This window comes from Pogona vitticeps, chromosome 6 (genome assembly GCF_051106095.1).
Source record: "Pogona vitticeps strain Pit_001003342236 chromosome 6, PviZW2.1, whole genome shotgun sequence".
NCBI lineage: Eukaryota > Metazoa > Chordata > Lepidosauria > Squamata > Agamidae > Pogona > Pogona vitticeps.
In genome coordinates this window covers 1,178,732-1,195,613 of record NC_135788.1, presented here as the reverse complement: position 1 = coordinate 1,195,613, position 16,882 = coordinate 1,178,732, and the positions used below count along the sequence as shown (strand labels likewise).

The 16,882-nt window shown below is 49.6% G+C and overlaps 1 protein-coding gene across 1 annotated transcript in view; it reads right to left on the bottom strand.

The window, feature by feature from the left end:
- The window catches only part of SMARCC1 (SWI/SNF related BAF chromatin remodeling complex subunit C1), a 79,375-nt gene that overhangs the window by 40,108 nt on the left and 22,385 nt on the right, over positions 1-16,882 (bottom strand). The window contains exons 9-16 of the mRNA XM_073002706.2: positions 16,535-16,660; positions 15,919-16,043; positions 13,602-13,726; positions 11,232-11,291; positions 9,722-9,759; positions 9,163-9,284; positions 6,822-6,893; positions 1,515-1,628 (exon numbers count right to left, since the gene is read on the bottom strand). Coding sequence (XP_072858807.2) covers positions 1,515-1,628; positions 6,822-6,893; positions 9,163-9,284; positions 9,722-9,759; positions 11,232-11,291; positions 13,602-13,726; positions 15,919-16,043; positions 16,535-16,660 — 782 coding nt within the window. The remainder of the gene's footprint in view (positions 1-1,514; positions 1,629-6,821; positions 6,894-9,162; positions 9,285-9,721; positions 9,760-11,231; positions 11,292-13,601; positions 13,727-15,918; positions 16,044-16,534; positions 16,661-16,882) is intronic.

Sequence of the window (16,882 nt, the reverse complement as noted above, 5' to 3'; positions counted from 1 at the left end):
GGCTGAGAGGGAGAAGATCCGCCCACTTGTGACTCCCAGAGGCTACCCCAGTGAAAACTGATGCTGCCTCCTTGTAGTAGAGTAACTGCTTTGATTGCCAGGAAAGCAATGCTTTAGAAGAGGGAGCCGTCGCAGTCTGTGCTAGCACAGGTGATGAGGATCTTTGGCTGACAACAAGATCTAATAGAATTGGCACATTTTCAACAAAAGCTGTAAAACTGCTTTTCTGCGCCTCTTGTAGAGATGCACAGCCTTCTGTCAGGATCCCACCCATGTTCCCCTGCAGCATGGCTTTGATTTGAGCTCCATGGAAGAAATTTGGCTTCTGCAACGGTTGTGTATGCATACATAGGTGTAACTTCTAAACATCATCAGAAGCAGGGCCCAAAAAGTGGTGCATCTCTGATCTAGAACCTGGCCACAGTAGCTGATGACTTGGTAACTCCCCCCCTCACCCCCCCAGTTAGACTACTGCAGTGCACTCTTATGTAGAGCTACCCTTGAAGATGGTGCAGCAGGCAGCAGCCCGATTGCTAACAGGAACATCCTTCAGAACCCATGTGACACCAGTTCAGAAGGATCTGTCCTGGCTGCCAATATACTTCTGGCCTGAGTTCAAGGCGTTCATGGTGACACACACAGCCCTGAACAATTTGGGACCTGAATAGCTGAAGGACATAAATTTGCCCTATGAGGAAAGACTGAAAGAACAGGGCATGTTTAACTTTGAGAAAAGAAGACGGAGGGGAGATGACGGGATAGCATTCTTCAAAGACTTGAAAGAAAACGGGACCACCCTCTGTCAGATCTGCTTTGACGTGGATTCCTGCACGGAACAGGGGCTTGGACTAGATGGACGTAGAGGTCCCTTCCGACTCCGTCATGCTAGGACTCTGTGATCACCAAGATGATGGTGTCCTGCCCCTGGGTACAGACCGTTAGGGGGAAGCCCTTTTCCTGCCGGAGCATCCTGTGGAATGCCCTCCCCTCGGAGACGCGGTGGGTACCAGCAGTGCCATTGTTTTGGCACACCTTTGGGAGCGTGTCTGCACCCATCGTGGGTGGGGAAGAGGCGGGCAGATCCCATCGGAGGGCCCCTCTCTTTCCAATCAGCCCATTATTCCTAGACTGAGTGCCCTGCCCTCTGACCTGGCCTTGGAGCTGATGTCAGCTAGGCATGAGTCTGGAAGGTCACGACCAGCCCCGTATTAAGAAATACTCTGTGGAAAAGGCCACAGCACAGCAGAAAAAACAGCCCGTGCTTTTCCCATGAAGATCTTTTGTGCATGGATGTTCTTCCAGCTCAGCAGATAGAAAAAGGGCAGGAGAGGGATCACAGACATCCGTGTTTGTGCACCTCAACACACGATCTGACACCATCCACCTTGCAGACCCTTGTGCCCCTCTCCCCTTCTCCTGCCACCATTTTCTCACAGCAGGCACTACTGAGAAAGCTGGGCAATTTGCTGGGTTTCACCTTCTTTCCTCTGTAGGCAAGGGCAGGCAAGAAGTACCTCATCACTGCACAGACGTCTCCAGTCAAGTTCCTCCTGCAGGCCGTGCTCGTCAAGTACTCTTGAGGGTTTAAGCGATAGGTATCGATCATGAAATTGCGGTAAGCTAAGTATCTGGAAAGGAATCCATAAACATGTTACGGAGACGTTCTCCTCCCTCCTTCCCCTCCTCTCAGTCAGTGTCACTTGAGAAAGGCTTTCTCAGCCCTCGGTGTCTTTCCTTCCCCTTGCAGACCAATCCCACCTTCTCCCCCCCCCTCGGCTTGCTACAAGGACCCTCCCTCCTGGGAAAGCGATGGTTGTGCTGCTTTTGCAAGCTCTGGATCAGTGGAGCCTTTCACAGGAGCCGGATCGCTCCTCTCGAGGAGGTTCCTTTCAAACCCCAATGGAGAATTTGATCAAACAGGGGAAAGCCTGGCTGCCCATCTCGCTCAAATCAATCCTCTGCCAGGAGTGCTCCTCAGAGAAGGGAGATTCGGCTTGTTCTATGACTCGTCTTATACCCATGGCATCACGGTGTGGGGTTCTTATATAAGTGAACACTTCAGACTTTTTTCTTTTTTCTTCAAAAAAACTATCATCCAGCAGGCTTGAGTTTTGCATAAAAAATAAAAAAGGTACAAATCCTAACTGAACAGATTACTGCCTTGGGGCCCATTATTCCACTCTGAATGATGCAGATGTCAAAATTTTCAGCAAATAGACAAGACATTTGTCAGAAACTTAACACACTGTATAACAGACAGGAAATGAAACAAAAGCAAAATGAAATTAAACAAAATAAAATAAAGAAGATGGAAACACTGTGGCACCTTAAACACTAACTGCTCTATTTTAAGGTGAGCTTTTGGGGACCAAGTCCACTTCTTCAGACTTTGCAGTGAAACTCAAAATGGTGAAACGCCATAAATCACATGACGGGTGCTATTCAATAACTAAGGCAGCGATTTTGTGAAACCGTTCACACCCTACACAGTTGATAACTGTGAAACCTTGTAAAGGAGGTATTAGCAACTTTTTAACAGGAGTTAAGTAGCTTGTTGGTGAATTTATGTCTCTCGGGAGCCATGACTGCTTTCCTCTCCGGCTTGGGAGCTTCTCAGAGGCACCTGGGTGGTCGCTCTAGGAAACAAGACTCCACCATACATATTTGTACGAGAGACAGACCACAAGGAAGAAATGACAAGATCCATTTCGGGATTTCTGCAGGACCTTTTCTCAACTGGCCACTTAGGTATGAGAAAGGAAAACAGCCGCTAGGCTCAAATAGCTGTGGATGGTTAACAGAAAATAAAGGGAAATTAAGGGTTACAATCTACAACACGGAGCCATGACGCTTTCTTGTCATCTCCTTGGGTGTCCTTCCTAATAAAAAATTCAGCAGGCACATTCAGATACCTTACTCTATCAGAAAAAGTCTGGATTTGGGTTCAGTGCTGCCTTGCAAAGTAACACTGGGGGGTGGTGTGTGCGTGCATGGAAAGGCAGGATAAAGACATCACACATCTTCCTTTTACAACCTTCCATGCCTGACCACCACCCAGACAGAAGAAACAACGGAAGGGAAGGGGGAGGAGCTGCATTTTTATTGAGAAAAAGAGGATGAACAAAACTGTACAGAAGAGAAAGAAATTCCAGCTGCCAGGAGAAGAAATGGGGGGGGGGGAGGAGAGAGAGAGAGAATCCTGAGGCTGTTGATGCGGCCGATTTAGCTCCTTCCTTCATGGAGGACATAAAATGAGCTAGTGTGGTGTACAGAATAGTGTTGAAGCAGAACTCAGAAGGCCTGAGTTCAAATCCTTGGTTGGGTCATGTAAACCACTTCACACACAGAGCTCCTTGAGGGCTACAGTTCAAATTGGAAAGTGACCTGACAGATAGATGGCACGTCAGGTACAAGACATGGAATGCGACAAGCAACCTTCCCATGGAGTGACTCATCTCTCTCTAACCAAGTGTATTTTAGACTCTGTTCTTGGAAGCAGGGAGGCATTCTAGTGACGGGTCAGACAAAACGGAAACGTTTTCCTCTTAGGACCTGTAATGAAGTCTTAGGAGAGACATTTCAGCTTCAGAATCAACATTCCACACCACGCCTGGAAAATCCCGGGCACCACGGGGAAGGGGCCAGGGCCACCCGAAGATGAAGATCAAGGAGATCAACCCGCCTGGAATTTGAGGAGGCTGCATTCAGCTCCAAAGCCTGAACTTTGGCTCCATTCACCGGAAATGCTTCTTATTCTAGCCGAAGGAGGTGGTGGTGGTACGAACAGCCAAGGGTGTGTGTGGACAACAACAAACAAACCAAAGGCAAAACCAAGGCAAATTCTTCCACTCACTACATTCCTTGGTGCCTCCAGGGCCGCCTCCTGCTCGAATACGGCAGACTTTGGAACTGAGCCGGATGACTAGGAACAAAACCTCCAGGCATGCTCCTCTCCAAATGCTCTTCCTGCTTCCCGTCTCAGGATTTAAACAGTCTCCTGGCCAATACAGAGTCTATAGCCTCAGACACAATACTCTCTCCTACCTGGATGCTCAGGCCAGGCAACAAAGCCCTAAGTTGGGAAAGGAATCTGACGCTGGAAGGACAGCGGCCAGGGGCCTCTTACATGCTGTTTTCAGGACGACCGGGCAGAGAGAAAGGGGTCAGCTGCAAGTAGAATTAAGACCTTTTGGCTGGTCTGTGTTATCAGGCAGCTGGTGACTTAAAAGTATCTTTAACACAAGGTCTTTGAGTACAGTGGATGTCTACGGAGCAGCTGGCCACTTCCACCACCACTCCAGAGAGAGCAAGGACTTGGAACCCGGTCTCCTGAGCCCTGATTCCACCCCTCTGTCCATCACACTGTGCAAATTCTCAGAATCTGCAGGGCAGAAGAAGATCCCTCTGGTCCTGTCCTCCCACCGCCGCCCGGTTCTTGCCTAACAAGAAAGAATCACGATCACTCCCTTTTATTAACAAAAAACCTCTGGTGCTCATCATTACTGAAGAGGGACTGTTAAAAACAACGACAACACATACACACCCAGTTGAAAGTAAACTCACAATCACAGTCATATACCACTTCTCCAGATGTGTAGCCCTCAAAGCAAAACCCTTGACGCCTTCTTAGATGTTCTGCGATCTGACAATGAAATACTATTAACACTTTAAAATGCGTTCAGTTATGTTTACGCTTATGTCCCAGGAGGATCCTTTTAAGCAAACCCTCAAAGATTCCCCTTCTTGCTCAGACTGAGCCTTTAGTGGTTGGGCAAGAGTACGGAGAATCTGGCCCGCTTTCCAAATCAATAATGCCCGGCTGGTGTAGGAGAATATTTTATTCTCTGCTCCTCTCTTAAAAAAAAAAAGAGAGAGAGAGAGAGAGAGAGCGCGAGAGAGAGAGGCTCTCAGCCATGCATTAATGGAGAATCTGTGGCGGCTGAACAACAAGGGGAAGAGGTATGCTACAGAGCCTCCTCTAACCTGTGACAGTGACGATGCTGCTGGCACAAACCAGGGTTGTTTGTACTTCTGCAAGCCACGTTGGGATAACAAGCATGCCGACTCTCGTTAACCTTGAGTTCAGCCAAGGCCCCGAGGAGAGGACAATAAAGTCCCATTTGTTTCCAAAAACAAGGAAGACGACCATGACGGCCCCGTCCAAGAGGCAGAGGGCCCCTGGAGCTGTCTGCCTCCTTCCCATTTGCCAAAGAGGAAAGAAGACTATGGCTCACCCTACTGGTTTCAGCCCACCGCTTCCCTTGGCAGCTAAAAACAGTTTAATCTCCCTCAAAAGGGCAGCATACTGAAAGAACAAGGGCCCTGGCGTTTTATAGATGCTTGCTGATAATATTTCTGAGACTGAACAACGGAGTTTCCTTCAGGCTTCTTCTAGCAATAACAATTAACACTTCTATAAATTTGGGATCTGACCATGGAAACACACTCCGTGCCAAGGCTGGCTCTTGACAACTGCTCAGAATCAACAAAGAATGGGTGGCCCTCAGGATCACAAGGTTCCAGGGCTTCTGCTGCCTTGCTAGAAGGGCCTTGCATAGAACCACTGACAAGTGTTAATTCTGAACTATAAAATGACTTCTGACTTCCACAGAAAAAATAAGAAATCCAATTGCATAATCGAGCGGTGAGATTTTTCTCATTACACCATCTAGGCGAGGTTCAATGCTGCGTGTGAGCCAAGCTGAGCGACCCTTTCCCTTCCTTGGGGCACTGCGTCTGATTCTGCCATCACAAAGTGTATGGGACAGCACGACAAAAACCTGCCTTGGTTGTCGTCTCTCGTTTGCAATTCTTTCAGTTTAGTTCGCGGCTTGAAAGCAGCAAGGCTTGCTGGTTTGAAAAACAGCAAACGGCAAAGAATTGAACAAAGCCTCCCAAGCGTTGCTCGTGAACTTGGCTTTTCTTCCAGACCACAAAAGGACCACAGAGGAAGAATGCAAGAAGCTCCTCACCAGGCGGCTTCACGGCCAAGGGCTGTCTCGCATGTCCGAGAAGATACGCCATGCATGCTCACTGACATTCTGCAACATTAACGGCTGGGCAGGCCCACCAGGCTGCCTTCTGCTGCGTAGCAGACAAGAGGCGTCCGAGCTTTAAAGCAACAGCAACCACGGCAACTGACAGCCATCCGAGGGATGGTGAAAGCGGGATATTCAGCAGTAGGGACAACATCACGCCGCCACAGCCGGGTGGGTGGCGTGGGGGGAATTTTTTAACACACACATCAGGCACTGTTCTGGCAGAGGTCAGACACGCAGGAGGGCAAATGGACATGATGAGCACTGACCCGTGCCTGAATACAGTAACCACACCCTAGGATGGGCAGGCACCCAAACCAGTTTTTTTTTAAGGCTAAAAAGAAAGTCTATCGGGATCTTGGGAACCTGTTCGGGCATCAGACTTTCTGACCCGCCACTCTCCCTCCTCCAACCTTTGGACACAACCTGTCAGCGGAGAACGGGTCCCATCGGCAGCAGAGGCCGGCTAGCTTGTGCAGTCACACTCTGAGCCAAGCCTGAGGATTCTGCTCCGAGCTCACGAGACGCGAGTGGAGATACCAGAGCAGACCGAATTCCCATCAGGGAAGAGGAAGACATTTCAAGGGGAGGCTGGCGGGAGGGAGCAGGCATAGGCCATGCCCCCAAACGGGTGCACAGGAATGAATGCACAGCACTGCGTCTCTACCTCCAACACAGCAGCCTCAGGCCAGTCGATGGCACTGAAAGGAACCTGTAAAAAGCAAAGTGAGCAGCACCCCATATGCCTGGGTTTTTTTTCTTCTTCTTCCTACTTTTACTTACATTTCTGGCGTCTTAGATTTGTTTTTCCCATTGAAGAATTCCGGAAGAGCACGGCGTTCAATTACGTGAATGCTATTAGAAAACAAACAGCATACAGTCAGTGTAGCGTACATCTGATTCAATTTCACCCCCCTTTTCCTCTTTAAATAGGCATACAGACATGTTTCTCTAGACTTAGGCTAGGATCCAAAGCACATCACATATTAGCAGCAAATCTCCTGTCTGAGGGAGCTTTCTGTATAGGGCTGCGAGACCAACTTTTTAGCCCCATGGATTGGCTGGGGAAGGCGGGGCAACCCCCTGTGCTCATGCACATGCGCGAAGAAGCGTGCATGCTCAGGTGTAAACAGGCTGTGGGGGGGGGAGTATGTGCAGGGGTGGGGGGGGGAGGCCTCTCTCCGCGGCCCGATCCAGCTCAGGCCATGGACTGGCCCCAGGCCATGGACTGGGGGTTGGGGACCTCTGGTGTAGTGGGTAGAGCGCTGGAGTAGGACACAGTTTCAAATTCCCATTTGGCTGTGTAAATTCACTGGAGGGGAGGCAATGGTGAGGCCCTCACATACTTCAAAAACCCTCCTACGGGAGAACATAGCAAGCCTCGTGTCACTCTAAGGCCGATCTGGCCCAGCAGCACCCGGCTTCGCTCAGGGGCTGACCAGATTATCTCGGTCTCCACAAACTGTACTGGCAGGATCAGAGCCTGCGTCTGACCCTGAAAGCAGCTCCTGTTCTTTGTAACTCGTAGCCTCTGACGGACCACCCCATGCATAGGAACCACCGGTGTAGCACTTTGGTGTGACCTCTGAAGGTGTCCACGGATTTAAAGGGGGGGGGAGTCAGTATTATTTCTTTCTCCCTCCCTCCCTCCCTCTCTCTCTCTCACACACACACCCCATTGTCCCTAGCACAAACAGATATACACTGAAATGAGAAGCAACTAAATAAACTTGTAACAAACTACCTGCACACCTTGCCTTATAAAGGGAGGCTGAAATGGCCACTGTATCCTGTTAAATGCTGCTTAACATTTCGAAGACGTGACACCGAAGTGAGAGCAAGCAAATGGACATAGAGGAAAAAATTCCTCCTTCCTTTCTGGCAGCAAAATGACGCAAGTCTCAGAACAGCAATGACGCCAGGCCAATTTGTATTCCCTTTGAGGGAAGCGTCTAGCCTAGTTCTGAGCGCTGGAGCACACACACTTCAGGTTTGAAAAATACTCTCCCCAGACAGCCATTACACGAGAGGCACTCGCACACGTCCGTGAAGCACCCTTCAGGCCAGGAAGCGCCACAGAAATAATTTTATCCCGTCTCTGTAAAACAACAAGCCCCACAAGAAGGAAGCAGCAAACGGGCTGACCCAGAGTTGCAGGGAGCCTTCAGCACGCTACCGATGTTCCAGAAAGATCACAAAAGGAAAAAAAATTCATTTGATAGGATAGCCATGGTGGACGTCCACAAAGACTCCCTATGTAGGGATATCATGAGCCTTACAAAGAGGCAGGACACGGGAACGGCAGATCCCAAGGGAACCGGTCCAGGTGACATACTAAGCACCAAAGCCTTTTCCCTACCTGGGAAAGCAACCTGACCACACCAACATATCCATGAAACGTGCTGCATCTGATGGGGGCAGGGAAGAACAGGGAGGGGTGATCCAAATCTCTGGCCTTGTGTCTCACAGGATCCCTTTCAAGGAACTCCTGACCGTTGATTCCAACTGGGGACCAGAAGCCCGCCACCCTCCACCTAAGGCGGAAACACAAAATCTCTGCCATTCCCCCCCCCCAGCAGGCCAGATATGGCCCAGGGGGAGGGAGTGCCTCCCATCTGGTACAGCAGCTTTTGCTTCTGAGAGAGAACCCGAGCGGCACTTTCCAGCCCACCAAGTTGTGTCCTGAAACTAAACGAACAGAACTTCCAGACAGCCGTTAACTAAGGTCTGCCTCTGCTTAGTTCTTGGGAAACATGGTAACAACGAAATACACAAGAGGAAGAAAAAGGCATCCAGTCCACGGAGTGGCTGAAACCCTGTTTGCAGTGTCAGCACAATCACAGAATGGTGAAGTTGGAAGAGGCCTCTCTAAGGCCATCAATTCCGACCCCCTGCTCAAGGCAGGAATGCAAAACCAAGCAGATCTGCCAGGTGGCAGTCCAATTTTCTTTTTAATGCCTCTGGTGTTGGGAGCGCTCACCACCTCCATAGGTCATGGGTTCCATCGTCGTACTGATCTAACCGTTAGGAGGTCTTTCCTGATCTTCAAAAGAAACCTGGCTTCCAATCATGACTTCCCGTCCCCTCCTTCCCTCTCTCTCTCCCCCCCCCCCCGGTCACGTACCAGTTGTAGTCGAACCAAGAGGCATAGCTGGGGATAATGATGTGATTGGTTTGCTCTGTGACATTATCTTCTCCGGTGTCTACTGAGCGGCTCTGGTCACCTCTGTTGGGATCCTCATCTTCCTGCAGGAGGAAAGACACCAAAGTTCTTTCAGAAATCAGCAACTGGCTGAACAGAATATAGAAAAAGAAAAGCCACCACTAGCCCAGGTTGTGAAACAAGACCGAACCAGCTGTTGAAGCCTTGTTTGGGAGGAAACAGCACTTCTGAATGTGACATGTAGAGGAAGGCCTTCCACACGCACCCCAAGCACCCTTTGTCTGCAGGCAGGTGACATGGCACGGTTAAAACGCTGAACTAGGTGGAGCTCCTTCTGTGACCATTTCAGTGCTAAGCCTCACAAACCTTCCCTCCCTCCCTCCCTCCAAGAAGGGAACTTCCCCACGGTTCCCCATGGGCTTAAATGCTCCTGCCGGAAACCATTCCTTGGCAGCCCAGGAAGAGGGGCTGGGAGCTCTCTTCCTTAACCATTCTTTCTGGGTGAAGAGCTGGTGGTTACCTTTCCTCCTGCAGCCACAGCCTCTTCATCCTGCTCATCTGAAACACAAGGAACAGAGAGGTGGAATCCATTCGCCTGCCCCTCTCACCACAGTTGGCTCGCGCATCAGCCTCGCTGCAAGGGAGGCCTACAAGGCCTGGATCCTCCTCTGGCTTTCCAGTCATCCCTCTTCCAGCCCTGCACCCCAGGGCCATAGGAATGGTCAGCACCCTGGAGCCATTCAAGAGCCCTGCCTGGGCGGCTGGAGGGGGTGCCCCAAGCGCTCCAGATGCTTTTCGGTACTTCTGAAAAGACCAAAGGGTCTCCCAATCAGGGCGACACCTCCTCGTGTGTGTGTGTGTGTCTGTCTGTGTGCGTGTGTGTGTGAGGGGGAGGGAGAGATGCTGCTCTAGCTATGTTAGCAACAGAGTTCACAGCCTGGACCATCAGAAATGGAGGGAATGACTGAGCTTTCGTAATACATTGTCTGGAGCAACAACAGGAGAAAACCACGTACCAGCTCTTGTTGTGGCAGAATCGAATCCCTCCCTAAACACTTGCTGAGCAAAGGAAGGAAGGAGGATAAGAGGAAGGACACGGGGCATGGATTGCTTCAAAGGTTTGCGCGTGAGGCAGCTCGCATTTCTTGCCTTGTATACTGGGAAAGGGAGCTCTTGTCACATGGTACTTAGGGGAACTCAGAACTGCTCCAGGACCCTCACGCCTGGAAGCAGCCCACCTCTCGACAACCGATGTGAGGGGCAGAGAAAAGGTCCCCAAGGGAAGTCAGGGGCATGAAAGGCTTGGCCTGTGAGGCCCGCGGACCCCCTCTGCATCAGCAAACCTGCCTGTCAGGAAGAGGGGACCTGCTCCAAGAGGCACCCCTGCAAAAGATCGGACCAATGGGTCCATGTGTGCATTTCAGAGGGGGTCCCAAATCTAGTAACACTACGCCTCAGAGCACCTGCCTCAGCTGCAGTCATCACGTATTTCTGGAAACAATGCCAGACCTTCTTTTAAACTTTTTGTTCATTAAAAAGATCTGGTAGCTAGCCGTTTCTCCCCCACCCCCACCCCCAGTTCATTTTGTAACGGTGTGAATTTTAACCTGTCAGACCAATTACACAGATTCTGTTAAATGTAAGTGGTACTCTTTCACAGAAGAGAGATTGCCGGGAAAACTCTTTCAATAGCACAAGGTTTGAAAAAAGGATGCGCTGCTGGGTTGTGTTGACTCTTCTAGTCAGAACTGATCCCCACCTCACTTTCATCACAATTCTTCCAATGCCCAACCGCTAGAGAGGGAAGTGATAAAAGGTCATAGTGGGCATCAGTGGTTTGGCAGTCTCTGCTTTTCCTCCGCTTCCTTCTTAAGAGAAAGAGCCCTCTGGGAAATGAATCTCTATGGAAAATGGTGGTTACTTTCTTTCTGATCCGGCTGGGTGACAAGCTTGGCAACCCAGGGCGGCCTTCATCACAGGAGGAATAAAACAGGTTCTATTAAAAAGCAAAAAGAGGACGCAACTCTTACCTAGGTCTGCTACAGTTCCTCCTTTCACAGGCGTGTTTTCACTGTCTTTCTTTGGATTTACTGGAGAGAAATTAAACAAGATGGGAGACGCATCAAGCTGTGGAACCCTCAGTTGTACGACCATTGACAAAGGCAGTTTTGCCATCTCTTCAGCCAGTAAACTGCACAGGCCAGCAGTCAGTCAGAGGAGTATAAAACGTACCTGTTCTTGTTCACCATATGGCTTTACAGAGAATAAGAGACACTTTGGACCAGTAAATCTACTTGTTGGTTTCTCAGGTACAGATGAATCACTTAGGCTGCTTGGCCTATTTTATCCTCTCTGCCAAGGGCAAAGTGAGGCTGAGAGACAGGGATGGCCCCAGGCTCATTCAAGAAGGTTTTGTCTTAAAAAAAGACTGGAGCTGGAGCAAGCCCTTCTTAATATAGTTGCGGCTACTTTGAAAAGCCCAGAAAGTCACCTCCTAGAAACAACGCCTTCCCGAGAGTGGCTCCATTCCTTTGCTACGCTCTCCCAGTGGAGCTGCGTTGTCTGGCCTCCTCCATTGCAGCCTTTAGGAGAATGCTAAAGGCACGGCTGGAGCCTTTTGCGAACATCCTCTCTTCGTGTTTTATGGACTGACAACCTTGATGAGTCCCACTTGCCTTCCTTTGGGTTCTTATCTGTCTGTCTGTCTGTCTGAAAATAAACCCGTTAATGCCTAAAGGTACCCCAAGACTTTCATTTTGTTTGTGCCGTCCGTGTTCAAGCAGGCCGGTATGGTCACGGCTTTTAAAATCTGAGTGCAGGCGGTTCGTGTGCCTTATTTGAGACATAATGGCCAGCGCAGCACCCCGACCCTCCGGCTGCCCTCGGCAGAGGCCCTTGTCTTGGCAGCTTACTCTCCAGCTGTGCCCCCCTCTTTTTCTCCTGCCTTGCGGCTGACGCACTACAAAAAGGAAAGTAAGCAAATTATACTGCCAAAGTGAGGTGGCATCCTTATCCTCCTGGGCTGCACCCATATTTCAGGGTCAAATGGAAAAGTCACACTGCCCAGCTTATAGGGTAAAACATGGCAGAAAAAAGAGGCAGGAATCAGTTCCAAAGCAAGGCGGAGACCATGGGCAACCGTGTGAAGGCAAGATTCTGCCCCCGCCCGCGCCCCATACTTCCAAGCTTGGTTTACTTGACTGATCTGAAGACAATAGCATGAGAGTTGCCAACTGAGGCCACACCTGCTGAAATCCGAGTGAGTGGGCCGTTCTCAGCCACAGCCAGCAGCCAATGCTGACTGGCTTTCTCACCAGGCTCATATTCCTTTATTTGTTCCTGTTCTGGAAAATGGCCTTTTTACCCAGGGTTGATCGTATTGCAGTTACCTCCAGCTATACAAAACCCCTGGCGTTCACATGGCACAGTGTTTAGCAGCCCACTTCAATTTACAAGAAACAGGGTGACGGGAGGTAAGACTCACAGCTTGGCACAGTCAAACGTGTAGCACCAGCGTCAGCTGAGTGGTACGGCAGTATTTATTGTCATTTACTCTGCTCTGAGGAAGTGTGTGCCTTTCTCCAGGAGGGTTTGCTAAACATCCTAACAAATAGGTTTTTAGATGCCCTGAAGCAGGAGAAACCAAACACGGTTCCAGTCTACATTTTGGGAAAGGCAGATGTAGGCTGGTGCTTAACACACCACTATGACCCACTGAAGTGTTGGGAAATGCAATCCACAAGGCAGCTTTGAGAAGGGTGATGGAAGCCATAGGCAGAAGGGCAGAGTCTGGCTTCCTTCAAGAAGGGGAGAAAAAAATCCAAAAGAAAAAGAGCTGGAGGCGGGACCAAATCCTCCATGGCCAATCATACTCAACTGGGATTTGAAGCCCCTTGCTTTAAGACTTCTTAGATAAATGCCTGCTTTCAAAGGAGGAAACATATGGAAATAGGTAAACAAACAAAAGAAGCTAAAGGGCTCGATTCAGGCCTTTCACAGCCCCTACGGGAGATTCCTCTGTGCCTGCCATAGGAATGGGCTGAGGCTTGTGAAAGTAGACTTGAAAGCAAAGTGGCTTTAAATCACAGGACTAATTTTGCAGTTAAAAAAAGGGGGGGTTGTGGCACCCGTAGCCCTCCGGGAGTAGACAGACCGGAGTGTCCACCAGCCTCTTCCTGGCCCCACAAGAAGGGACGAGGAGAGCCTAAGCTGGGGAGCTCTCCACATGACTTACGCAAAAGGAAAGCCCAGTCCTAGTTAACAGCCTACTGAAACACCAAGCACAAGACGAGCACAGATCTATGCAGACAGACCCGGGAGGTCAACAAAGATACTGCATGGGTGTCAGATACCGCCCCCCTTCTGTCCAACCACAAGGTCAAGACCCGGGCACAGCCTACCGTTCTTAGGAAGCACCACTTCTTCTATATTAGGCACAGGGGTGGGGTCCTCCATATCCTTGGTAAGATCCTCTTGGTCATCTTCTTCCTTTTGCCCTCGTCTTTTCCCATACAGGCTGGCTTGTCTGTGAGAGAGATTTAACCACAGATAAAACTCCTTTCCTAACAGGGATCCATGCATCAGCTCTGCTCCATACAGACGAGAGAATGGACCTCCCTAGCCAGGAAGTCACCCCGGCCCCTCTGGGGCAATGATATTCACAAGGCAACCCTAGGACAATGTGCATGAAGGTAAGCATGCCAGCATTTGTGACTGTTCTCTGTGACTCCAGGGAGGTTTCCTTTGTTGGAAAAAGAAGGTTCCCTCCATCTGAAGCCGGAAACTGCCCTGAAGTACACAACACAAGTTGGGTATTAAGGAAATATATAATGAAGAGACGGAGAGATAGAAGAACTCTGGGGAAGCTAAATTTTAATCCAGCAGATATTATTGCCATATTTCAGTACTGTACTCTATGTTGGTGTAGCCCTCTGAATCTTGAGTACAGTATTATCTAAATGTGTTAGTTTTCCTGGTAATGTATGTTGACAATGCAGGATGAGAATCATGCAAACATGTTTTACTTAAATAAACATTTAGTATTACAGACGGCAAGTCATGTCTGAGAGGCATTTCCCCTTTGCTGCCAGCCTGGAAGGAATGGTACCTCCCCAATAACACACCCACAACGCCCACCATTCAAACCAGACTGCGGATAACTGCTGCTTCAAAACGGCTGTTATTACGCATATGGAAACTGAATAAATTCATTAACTAAAACTCATATAAATAATCAACGCTGCAGAGACATTCAAGAGAACTGTTGTGCTGCTCTCTCCTGCAAAACCCGTTTCAAGCTTCTTACATATTGTGCCCCAAATTTCAAGACGTTGTGTGTCACAGAATATGTCATCATCATCTTACAAGAGCTGGAAGGGGCCCTCTGGATCGAGTCCAGCCCCTCTCAAGGATGTCAAGGAAATCTGTTTAGAAGGAGCCTTGAAAGTCATCCATTTTGGGGTGTGTGTGTGTGGTGGGAAGAACCCTTATCGCCCTTTATTGCCACACTTTACCCATACACTGAAGACGGTGCCCCAGCAGGATTATACCTGTCACCCACAGGAAAATAAAATGACCTCAGATTTAATACGGCACGGCAACAAGAACACAGAGAGGAGCACTCGTTACTGGTAGGCTGATGTTCCATAGCCACAACCGCTTGCTTGTGCTTGTTCATTTGGTATAACTTAAAAGGAGAAAAGGCAGGTTGCCCCCTGACTCCAACACAAAACCATCGCGCGTGCCCTGGAAACGGTTTGGTAAGGTTGCATCTGTCTGGTAGCCAGTCCATTTCACTCCTGCCAGCCTGCGCATACAAGCGGGTTTCCCCTGATCTGGGCACGTCCCCCCAGATCCCAAACCTAGGAGGGTAACTTTCTTCCTACATCTAACTGTAGAACTCCTAGAACACATATTTTGTTCCACCTCTGCTGGCCATCAACTTGTAACTGAGTTATTTATATGGAAGGTGGTATACTCGACAGCTGAAAGGAAGGCTCTTTGGGGGGGGGTGAGATTGACCTCCCACCCCACCCAGGGATTCTCGTGAGGCAGCAACGGGTCTCATGGAGCTCCTTCCCAAGGAGGGATCCAGGCAGCCAGTGAGTGAGGTCTCAAAGATACAAACCGGGGCTTCTGAACCTTTTTTAAGTCTCTTAACAAACGACTGTCTGAAGTGATCACCTTTTTTTATTCTTTGAACTCTACATGTTGCAATGGTGCCAACCACAGCTATTAACTATTTTCAAGGATTATGGCAGGGAAGCAGACTATGAATTTAACTATAAATAATGCACTGTGTTGTCATTTAAATTAAGCTCCTACAAAGAAGTAACTGTATTTTAAAGTTTAGTAACAGTATAATTAGACCTTTTTTTGACGTAGTTAATCAGTTTACATTAGGACAGTCTTTGCAACACAAAAAAGGGAATTCGCTTGTTAAAGAGGTTCTGCATGTCAGCTGTGAAGAACCCGTTAGATTGGAAGTAATGACTGCACCAAGTCTTCTTCCCCTCGGATGATCAAGGAACAGGGCTCAACAGGAAGCATTAAAGATCCATGCCATCCACTGAAGGAGACTTGCCTATAAGCAGGGCCTGCCACGAGCATCCAGCCAGGTGGAGATGCTGGCTCATCTCTCTCGGCCCTCCCCCCACAGCCCTGACAGTTCAGAAAAGGAAGATACATCTCAAGCCGCAAGAGGCTCAGCCTACTTACCCCTTCTTTCCGGCTTTTTTCCTCGATTCCACCAGGACGGGAGGAGGAGGGGGTGAAGGGGAATGCTTTCTTTTCCTGGCCCCTGGAGCGGCTTTCCGATCCCGCCGTTCAGGGCTACGGACTGGCTGTTGAGAAAGCGAAGACGGTCACCACTGTCCACCCACTGACTGAGATCCAGGGCTCACCTCTGTAGCAGAGGGATGCCCTCTGCTCCCTCCTACCAGCTTTAGCACCACGCTGGATGCTTTTACCAACCCTGCCTCATTTTTCCAGGAAAGATGCCCTTTGGGGGGGGGGGGCGTTTCCCATGCACTCATCTACCACTGTTACCATGACTGAATTTTCCCAAGGGGGAAAATGGTAAGGTGAGTGGAGGATCCCCAGAACGGAACAGGCCCCCTCCCGCCCTTCCGCAGCCAGTTCCATGCCGGGCACCGCCTCGCCTTTTGGGGGGAAAAGGTGGCAAGAGACTCACACCCCACACCCATGTCCGTCAGTAAACTGGCTGCCTCCTCCCAGGCCACAGCCGACACGTAACTGCTCTCAGTCAAAGCCTCCTCCCACGGAAGCGAACATCCAAAGGTACAGCTGCCAAAAAAAGGAGGGGAGCACCCACCTCTTCATTTTTCAGATAGATCCGCTGACGGAAGCTGACCAGCTTCTTGTTCTCATCCACCTCGTAATCCTCTTCATTCATCCACTCGTTGAACACATCCGTGTCCAGAATCCATTTGGCGTGAACCTACAAAGGTAAACAGAATGGCACATGGACAGTAACCCACCCCCCAGGCGGATGATTCCACACAGGCAGGGTCTAGGTACAACGCACGGTGGCTCACGTTATGAACGAGGCCGGATGGGTATTTCAAAGCAACTGAAGTTACAAAATGGAGCTTCTTGAAGCCTGCAAATCAAACTGCAGCAATCATCTCTGTGAGATTCCACTGGAAAAGAAGCTCTGCTT